The sequence below is a fragment of the Carcharodon carcharias genome, chromosome 9 (assembly GCF_017639515.1).
Source record: "Carcharodon carcharias isolate sCarCar2 chromosome 9, sCarCar2.pri, whole genome shotgun sequence".
NCBI classification, from domain to species: Eukaryota; Metazoa; Chordata; class Chondrichthyes; order Lamniformes; family Lamnidae; genus Carcharodon; species Carcharodon carcharias.
The window spans coordinates 53,524,819-53,535,370 of NC_054475.1; the positions used below are offsets into that span (position 1 = coordinate 53,524,819).

General features: G+C 46.6%; 1 protein-coding gene across 1 annotated transcript in view; it reads right to left on the reverse strand.

The window, feature by feature from the left end:
• The window catches only part of LOC121282410 (tubby-related protein 3-like), a 193,707-nt gene extending 183,501 nt beyond the window's left edge, over window positions 1–10,206 (reverse strand). Inside the window, exon 1 of the mRNA XM_041196126.1 lies at window positions 10,112–10,206. Coding sequence (XP_041052060.1) covers window positions 10,112–10,206 — 95 coding nt within the window. The remainder of the gene's footprint in view (window positions 1–10,111) is intronic.
• Between the last annotated feature and the right edge of the window lie 346 nt (window positions 10,207–10,552).

The window sequence follows — 10,552 nt, forward strand, 5'->3', positions numbered from 1 at the left end:
TGCTTATGCCTTTTATTTGAATGTCTTCACCCGTATATGTTTTTAGCTTGGCAGCTGTTTCTTCTGAACTTATTTGATGTTCACCATTATTCAGATATCTGAAGGTATCTTCCCCAATTACTGTAGTGGAAGCTCCAATGTCCGCTTCCATTCTAACAGGTTTGCCATTTACTTTCACTGTGACAAATATTGATTCTGTCTTTCCAACTTTCAGATTAAACAACAGAGTCTGGGAAGAGTGTCCTGCAGTCAGCATCATGGTGAAGCAGTCTGGGAAGAGCATCTTGCAGTCAGCATCACAGTCTGCACTGGAGTGCTGCTTTGGGAGTTTGCTGAAGAGGGAACGAGGTGATCCTTTGAGAACGGTTGGGGAAGCATTTACTACTTTTATCGCTTATAGTTTTTAAGGTCTTATTTTGTGGTTCATCATTTGTAAGGGCTATATTCTGTAACAATGAGGAGCAAGGAAGAAAGGCCCTTGAGTAATTGATATTATTTGATATTAAGTATCTTCCCAAAGGTTTAATTTAATTTATAGGGGTAAGTCATGGCAAGAGAGCTCAAAGGGATGGTGTGCTCCTCCTGCTCTAGTGGGAAGCCAGGAACATTTCCAGTGCCTGGGGCCAGCATGTGTGCGGGAAGTGTCTCCAGCTGCAGCTCCTGGAAGCCCAGGTTTCGGAGCTGGATCGGCAGCTGGGGACATTATGGAGCATCCATGAGGCGGAGGATATCGTGGAAAGCACGTATAGAGAGATGGTCACACCCCAGGCAAAGAGTCCACAGGCAGGAAGGGAATGGGTGATCACCAGGCAGAGCAAGAGGACTAGACAGGCAGTGCAGGAACCTCCTGTGGCTATTCCTCTGCAAAACAGATATACCACGTTGGATAATGTTGAGGGGAATGGCCTCTAAGGGAAAGCAGCAACAGCCAAATTCGTTGCACCATGGTTGGCTCTGCTGCACAGGGGAGGAGTAAAAAGTGTGGGAATGCAATAGTTATAGGGGGTTCAATTGTAAGGGGGATAGATAGGTGTTTCGGTGGCCGCAAACAAGACTCCAGGATGGTATGTTGCCTCCCTAGTGCTGGGGTCAAGGATGTCTCAGAGTGGCTAAGGACATCCTGAAGGGGGAGACCGAACAGCCAGTGGTCATGGTACACATTGATACAAATGACATAGGTTAAAAAAAAGGGGTGAGGTCCTAAAAGCAGAATATAGGGAGGTGGAAGTAAGTTGAAAAACAGAACCTCAAAGGTAGTGATCTCAGGATTACTATCAGTGCCATGTGCTAGTCAGAGTAGAAATAGCAGGATAAAAACAAAAAACTGCGGATCCTGGAAATCAAAACAATAACAGAATTACCTGGAAAAACTCAGCAGGTCTGGCAGCATTGGCGGAGAAGAAAAGAGTTGACGTTTCGAGTCCTCATGACCCTTCAACAGAACTGATTTTTCTTTACAATGAGAGGGGTGAAATATAAGCTGGTTTAAGGTGGGGGGGCGGTTGGTGGGGGGAGAAGTGGAGGGGGGGTGTTGTTGTAGGGACAAGCAAGCAGTGATAGGAGCAGATCATCAAAAGATGTCACAGACAAAGGAACAAAAGAACACATAGGTGTTGAAGTTGGTGATATTATCTAAACGAATGTGCTAATTAAGAATGGATGGTAGGGCACTCAAGGTATAGCTCTAGTGGGGGTGGGGGGAGCATAAAAGATTTAAAAATAATGGAAATAGGTGGGAAAAGAAAAATCTATATAAATTATTGAAAAAAAAACAAAAGGAAGGGGGAAGAAACAGAAAGCAAGTGGGGATGGAGGAGGGAGCTCAAGATCTAAAGTTGTTGAATTCAATATTCAGTCCGGAAAGCTGTAAAGTGCCTTGTCGGAAGATGAGGTGCTGTTCCTCCAGTTTGCGTTGGGCTTCACTGGAACAATGCAGCAGGCCAAGGACAGACATGTGGGCAAGAGAGCAGGGTGGAGTGTTAAAATGGCAAGTGACAGGGAGGTTTGGGTCATTCTTGCAGACAGACTGCAGGTGTTCTGCAAAGCGGTCGCCCAGTTTACGTTTGGTCTCTCCAATGTAGAGGAGACCACATTGGGAGCAACGAATACAGTAGACTAAGTTGGGGGAAATGCAAGTGAAATGCTGCTTCACTTGAAAGGAGTGTTTGGGCCCTTGGATGGTGAGGAGAGAGGAAGTGAAGGGGCAGGTGTTACATCTTTTGCATGAGCATGGGGTAGTGCCATAGGTGGGGGTTGAGGAGTAGGGGGTGATGGAGGAGTGGACCAGGGTGTCCCGGAGGGAACGATCCCTATGGAACGCCGACGGGGGGGGGGGGGGGGGGGGGGTGAAGGGAAGATGTGTTTGGTGGTGGCATCATGCTGGAGTTGGCAGAAATGGCGGAGGATGATCCTTTGAATGCGGAGGCTGGTGGGGTGATAAGTGAGGACAAGGGGGACCTTATCATGTTTCTGGGAGGGAGGAGAAGGTGTGAGGGCGGATGTGCGGAAGATGGGCAGACACGGTTGAGGGCTCTGTCAACGACCGTGGGTGGAAAACCTCGGTTAAGGAAGAAGGAGGACATGTCAGAGGAACTGTTTTTGAAGGTAGCATCATCAGAACAGATGCAAAGGAACTGAGAGAATGGATGGAGTCCTTACAGGAAGCAGGGTGTGAGGAGCTGTAGTCGAGGTAGCTCTGGGAGTCAATAGGCTTGTAATGGGTATTGGTGGACAGTCCGATTAGGCACTTTACAGCCTTCCAGACTGAATATTGAATTCAACAACTTTAGGTCTTGAACTCCCTCCTCCATCCCCACCCTCTTTCTGTTTCTTCCCCCTTCCTTTTTTTTTCCAATAATTTATATAGATTTTTCTTTTCCCACCTATTTCCATTATTTTTAAATCTTTTATGCTCCCCCACCCCCACTAGAGCTATACCTTGAGTGCCCTACCATCCATTCTTAATTAGCACATTCGTTTAGATAATATCACCAACTTCAACACCTGTGTTCTTTCATCTGTGACATCTTTTGATGATCTGCTCCCATCCTAACACCTCCCCCCTCCACTTCTCCCCACCCCCCCCAACCTTAATCCAGCTTATATTTCCCTATTCTTGTAAAGAACGATCAGTTCTGTTGAAGGGTCATGAGGACGCGAAACGTCAACCCTTTTCTTCTCCGCCGATGCTGCCAGACCTGCTGAGTTTTTCCAGGTAATTCTGTTTTTGTTTTCAACTAAATATATACTTTGGTTCTGTCTTCAATAAGGAGGATATAAATAACATACCAGAAATGTTGAGGAACACAAGGTTTAGTGACAGGGTTGAACTGAAAAAAATTAGTATTAATAGGGAAATGGTGTTGGGGAAATTGATGGGATCGAAGGCCAATAAATCCCCAGGACCTGATAATCTACATCTCAATTACTTAAGGAAGTGGCCCTGAAAATAGTGGAGGCATTGGTGGTCATCTTCCGAGATTCTATAGACTCTGAAACAGTTCCTACAGATTGGAGGGTAGCTAATCTAACTCCACTATTTAAAAAGGGACGTAGAGAGAAAGAAGGGAATTATAGGCCAGTCAGCCTGACGTCGTTAGTGGGGAACATTCTAGAGTCCATTATAAAAGCTTTAATAGCTGAACAGAATTGGACAAAGTCAGCATGGATTTGTGAAAGGGAAATCATGCTTGACAAATCTACTGGAATTTTTCAAGGATGTAACTAGTAGAGTTGATGAGGGGGAGCCAGTGGATGTGGTTTATTTGGACTTTCAGAAGGCTTTCGACAAAGTCCCACATAAGAGATTAGTGTGTAAAATTAAAGCGCATAGGATGCGGGTAGTGTTGAGATGGATAGAAAACTGGTTGGCAGACAGGAAACAAAGTGTAGGAATAAACAAGTCTTTTTCCGAATGGCAGATATTGATTAGTGGGGTACCACAGGGATTGGTGCTGGGACCCCAGCTATTCACAATATATATTAATGATTTTGATGAGGGAACCAAATGTAATACCTCCAAATTTGCAGATGAGACAAAGCTGTGTGGGAGGGTGAGCTGTGAAGAGGATGCAGAGATGCTTCAGTGTGATTTGGACAAGCTAAGTGAGTGGGCAAATGCATGGCAGATGCAGTATAATGTAGATAAATGTGAGGTTATCCACTCTGGTAGCAAAAACAGGAAGACAGATTATTATCCGAGCAGCTATAAATTGAGAGAGGGGAATGTGCAATGAGACCTTGGTGCCCTTGTACACCAGTTGTTGAAGGTAAGCATGCAGGTGCAACAGGTGGTAAAGAAGGCAAATGGTATGTTGGCCTTCACAGCCAGAGAATTTGAGTACAGGAGCAGGGATGTCTTGCTGCGATTATACAGGGCCTTGATGAGACCACACCTGGAATATTGTGTGCAGTTTTGGTCTCCTTATCTGAGGAAGGATGTTCTTGCTATAGGGGGAGTGAAGCGAAGGTTTACCCGACTGATTCCTGGGATGGTGGGGCTGACATATGAGGAGAGATTGAGTCGGTTAGGATTATATTCACTGGAGTTCAGAAGAATGAGGGGGTCTCATAGAAACCTATAAAATGCTGATAGGACTAGACAGGATAGGTGCAGGAAGGATGTTCCCGATGGTGGGGGAGTCCAGTCCAGGGGTCACAGTCTGAGGATATGGGGTAGACCATTTAGGACTGAGATGAGGAGAAATTTCTTCACCCAGAGAGTGGTGAGCCTGTGGAATTCGTTACCACAGAAAGTAGTTGAGGCTAAAATGTTGTATGTTTTCAAGAAGGAGTTAGATATAGCTCTTGGGACGAAAGGGATTAAAGGATATGGGGAGAAAGCGGGAGCAGGCTATTGAGTTGGATGATCAGCCATGATCATAATGAATGGCAGAGCAGGCTCGAAGGGCTATTTTCTATGTTTCTATGTTTAAATATCAGAATTTACTGTTTCAGGCTCTTCTACATTGTAGATTTCATTGGGCTTCTTCTTTTGTTTACAAGTTTGCTTGAATTTTTCCTTGCATTGCCTCATCATATGTCTATTTCTGTGACAATAATAGAATTCTATTTTTTTAAAGTGCCAATTGCTAAAAGACTGCTCTCTTGCTCGCTTCCACCTCTATTAAAATTATTCTTTGATTTTGCTGCTAAGTTGCTTTTCTTTATTCTTCGGCTAGCTTGGGCTATTTCCCGCTTCTCAGTGGAGTCTTGCTTTCCCGCGCCTCTCTCGGCTGAGGTTTCCCACCTGATGTGGAGGATGGCGCCATTTCAAGCACCCTATATTGCTTTTGAATCTCTTACATTGCTTTCCATGGCCAGCATTATCTCTCGCGCCTTCTTGAAATCCAGATTCACTTTGGACAATAATCTTTTCTGAATTGAGTCCTCTTTCACACCACACACTAAACAATCTCTGAGCATGTCATTCAGAATCGTACCAAACTCATAATGTTCCCTTAACTACTTCAAATTTGCCATGTAGCATGCAATTGTCTCACCCGGGGCTCTATTTTGTGAATTAAACCTGAACCTCTGCATCATGACTTCAGGGCTTGGGTTGAAAGTGACCCTTAATGAGGTCCACCAATTAACAAAATTTTTTGAATCTGGGGCATTGGATGCCATCAAACTTCGAATCAAACCATAGGTTTCGCTGCCACAAGTACTCAAGAGGTTTGCTCACCTCTTCTCTTCCCCTGTAATCTCATTCATGTGAAAAAAGAACGTGCAGCATTCTATTTATTGCGACTAATCATTTGTGGCAGGTTCAAAAGGACCAATTCTCCCAAATTGTGGCATTTTGAGGGAGGATAACGTCTTCAATTCTAGCTTACAATTGTTACTTACAATCACTGGGTGAGGTACAGTGCCGATTTCTTTTTAACTTGACTTCTTCTGTTCAATCCGGCTTTATTCTCATTGCTAGTTTGTTGTAGGATGGCCAAGTTGTACTATTAATGATAGGGCCGAACTGCAGACACTTCTTGGGTGGAAACATAAGTTTGTTTACAATATACTCAGCAGCAACTACATGTGTGTTTTCAACTTCAATTCTATCTCCACACTGTCTGCTGAGGCAGCCCACGCTACTCTCCTATTGGTTATTACAGATCATGTGATTTTCCATACCAAGTATTATTCTTAAAGGTACATTACACATTAAATAAAACCATAATTATAACACTATCTGAACGTTTGAACAGCATTCAGAATGTGCTCATCTGTAGAAGTACTGCAGCCTGGCTTTTAAGGTTTGCTGCAGCCAATTTCAGGTTCATTTCAGGTCCTTCTCTGACTGATATTAGTCGCACTACTCTTTCCTCCTCTCCAGCAGACACAAACTGTTGCATAGTGAGATTCCATAGCTGCAGTTGACCCACTTGCTCCTTGCTCAAATGGCTGCTCATCATGTGTGCACCTGGATGCTGAGTGCTGACAGGCTATTGGGAAATTATGGGCATGCTGGCTGAGGCTGATCTTGTGCTCAGCTGACACTTTATCGGGGAATAACTCAAAAATGATTTGTTTTCAGCCTTACCATAGTGAATACAATGCTGTTTCTAATTGGCTGTGAAATACTTCAGGATATCTGAGGTCACAGAAGGCGATATATAAATGGAGTTCTTTTTTGCCAAGGAAACAGTAAAGACCAACTGTAGCTCTCCGGCCACTGAGTTCAGTGCACTCGCTACTCAATATCAATCAAACCTAAACTTTGTGTGGTGTCTCATTGCACTGCAGTGCACTTAGCAACTTTCCCTCTGACAATATTTCCATTCAGTAACTGCCTTTGACTCGAGATGCAATTAGCAGATATGGAGCCTGCGCCAAGCTCATTCCCTCAGCTTATTGGCACTGCAGCCCTAGCCATAAAGCAGATCATTTGAAGCTCTAGCAATGAAGTAAGAGAAGGATTAGAGAAGATATTCTTGCGCTAATTAACATGCCACATTGTGCATTGATTTTTCTTTATTCCAGAAGATTCCTCCTCCATGTTGTACTTCCTGTTTCATGTGAATAATACTGGTTCTAAAGGGTTCAATTATGAGGGTAGGCTGCATAAACCTGACCTACATTTGCTTGAGAGTAGATTAATACAAAGAATTATACTGAATATATAGTTCAGGATGCTTCCTGGCTTTCACTGTTAGCTGATATTGTTAATGGTTCTGACTTCTTCAAATCAGCTGTCATCACACCTCTGCTCAAAAAACCAACACTTGACCCCTCTGTCCTTGTGAACTACTATCGCCCATCTCCAACCTCCCTTTCCCTTTCAAAGACCTTGAGCGTGTTGTCACCTCCCAAATCCCTGCCCATATTTCCTGGAACTCTGCATTCAGGACTCTCCTCCAATCAGGTTTCTGCCCCTGACACATACCAAAGTGTTGGAGCTGGGTGCAAAGGCCTTCATTTGCTTCCATTCTTATCTAATTGAAGTCAGAGAATGATGCTGATGACTTCTCTTCCTGCTCCTGCAATGTTAACTCTGGGGTTCCTCAAGGATCAATTCTTGGCCTATTCTTGGCCTATTTCTCATCTACAGGCTGCCCCTCAGTAAAATCATCTGAAAACACAGCATTCATTTTCATATCCACACTGTGACACCCAGCTCTACCTCACCACTCACTCCTGTGACCCCTCCACTCTCTCTAAATTAGCAGACTGTCCAAATACCAGTATTGGATGAGCTGAAATTTCCTCCAAGTATTGGGAAGACTGAAGACAATGGGCGGAATTGTCCCAGATTTATGCTAAGTGCAGTAGTGGGCGTGGAGAATGTCATTATACCTGTTGGCCGCAGTGGCAGGTTTTCGCTCTGTATTGTCCCATTCCCAGTGCGTCCTGCCTCATTAATAATGCATTCACTCCAGATCGCTGGTGGGCAGGCTCAGATTTGCCTGCCACGCCATGACCTTTGCTCCGGGCACCATATTTAAAACGCACCAGAGCGCATGCCTACTTCATGTCTTTAGACCAGGACTGTTCCAGGCAACAAATGGCCCCAGAAGCAAAGGCGGCGCCAGCCCCCAAATTTAGTGATGCTTCTCTGGGACACCTGCTGACGCAGTGAAGGCTACCGCAATGTCCTCTACCCCTACTCTGGCTGCAGGAGGTCCACCAGAGTCACCAATCTGGCCTGGGAGGTGGTGGCAGCAGTGGTCAGTGCTACCAGAGCACAGAGGAGGCCAGCCATCCTGTACCGGAAGATAATGAATGTTCTCATCTGTTCCACCAGGGTAAGTCAACTACCTTATCACTTGCAACTCATACACTCACAAACCCATCACATATCCACAGGGATCTCACACCTTCAGGGACAACACCACTAACTCTCACATACACCCTCACCTCCCCATCAGGCTCATATCCTCTGGAGCTCACGTCCTCATTCCGTCCATGACTCCACTTACCACACAAACATTCCATGCAGTGCCCTGTGTCCTGCTCACACTCTCTCCATCTGTTTTCATGCAGGAGAAGCTGGCTCACATCAGCAGGGAGAGGTCGCAGACTGGGGGTGGAGTGGCCCAGATTAGACCCTTCACTCACTTTGAGGAGTGTGCCATTGCGCTGACTGGTGAGGACGTGAAACGTGCCTGTGGTAATGGTGAGGTCGGCAGTGAATACCCAAGTGAGGATCCTGCACTGCATCATCCCTCTCTCAAAGCAACTGTGAGTGCTCTCTCTCCTGCTTTTGACTCTGCTGTCATGCACTAATTATCTCTACTTTGGTTCACAGGACCCTCTGCCAAACAATTGACACCATCAGCCTGCCAATCCCTCAACTCCATCCAGGTCCCCACCTCCAGCCAATAGGACACATCTTCCATCTGTCACAGCGCTTACCCACACCCTCCACCAGCACAGAGACACCCACCTCGGTGGGACCTGGATCTAGAGCAGGCTTGGTTCATAATCTGGTGGTCACTGCACAGACACGTGTCCGCAGCAGCAGGAGGCATGTTCAGCTGAGCTCCCTGGAAATTGGAGGACTGCTGGGGAAGAGGCATCTGCGAGGTCCGAGTCAGATGACAAACCTCTGGATTTGGCCTTCCAACTCATCGTGGAAAGTCAACAGAAGATGGGGGAACATCACACAGTGCTGTTGGAAGCCCTCAACACGAGACAGAGGAGTGTGTCTGCCTGCTCTTTGATGAAATGGTGTCCACATGTTTGCACATGGAGATCTCCATGGGGAGGATAACGGATGCCATGGAGACCCTGATCTAGCAGAATACAGAGATGTGCGCAGACCTGCACTCCATTGCGGTAGCCATGGGTAAGTTCCTGCAGTGGCAATGCAAGAGGCAAACAGGGCACCTGGATGTCCCTCCAGGTGCTCCTTCCCCTAAAGGAATCAGGCTGGTGCACTTGGGCACCCAAAGGGAGGAGGAGCGGCAGCTGGACACCCCTGGGCCATCCACTCAGGAATCTCAGAGGCTGTCTGCTCCTTTGGAGTCCCCTTTGCCTGTGACCCCCTCAACCTCATCCTCCATCACCACAGAGGGAGCAGCTGGCCCACAGGAGGACAACCAAAGTAAGCCAGGGTTCCCAGGGCCTCAGCTCTCCAGAGGACACGCACCAAAGTCACCAGAGGCAACAGGGTCAACCGTTGCACAGGCTGTCTCTGCCCCTGCTGTGGATGTCAGGGCTGCACCTAAAAGAAGTGGTAGGCCTAGAAAAGTTAAGAAATTCTTAACGCATAGGTGAATACATTTTGTCACTTTATAGTCTGGAAATATATTCACTTTCATTGAATAATGTGTAATGTTGTCTTTCAGCTTCATTTACAGGCTTTGAGAGTTCTCTGCGTTTCTGGGGTTCTTTTTCAGTTGTCCATCTGAGCTGATCTGCATCTCCACACATTCACTGAACACACTCCCAGGCAGCACCCATGCCCGTCCAACATGAGTCTCCGCTCACTTTCCATTTCGACAGCCATGTTAGTCATTAAGTTTCTGATCAGCTTCCCCTTCCTTTACCCTCCCCCAGTCACCCATGTCCATTCTCCCACCCCCACCCTCACCCCCCTAATCACACCATCACCTACCAGCCCAAACCCTTTTCTTTCTGGGATATCCAGGTGAATGTGCATGTTACCTACCTTCCTAAGAATCCCACCCCCATCCACATTGAGCTCCTCCTTTGCAACTGAGAGTCCGTGTCTGCCTCCGGGTCTCCACCAACATCCTTTGCCATCCCTTCTACTGCTACCTATGCACCCTCATCCTCCCACACTTCCAGCTCATTTTGCCTCCTCTCATACTCACCATTCTCTCCCACCATGCCCACCCTCAGTTCACTCCCAGGAGGCAGTCATTGATTCCACAGACCCCTCCCTTGCATGTTCACCTGGACATTCCCCAACCTTACTTCCCCCCTCACCTTTCCTCCCTTCTCCTTTCTTACTCCCTCCTCCACCATTATTCCCTCCTCCCACTAGGCACCTGGCCCCCTCTGAACTCCCTCCTCCTCCTGGACAACATCCCCCCACCGAACTCCCTCTCCCCCACCTCTGAACTCCGTCTCCCACCCCTGCAAACTC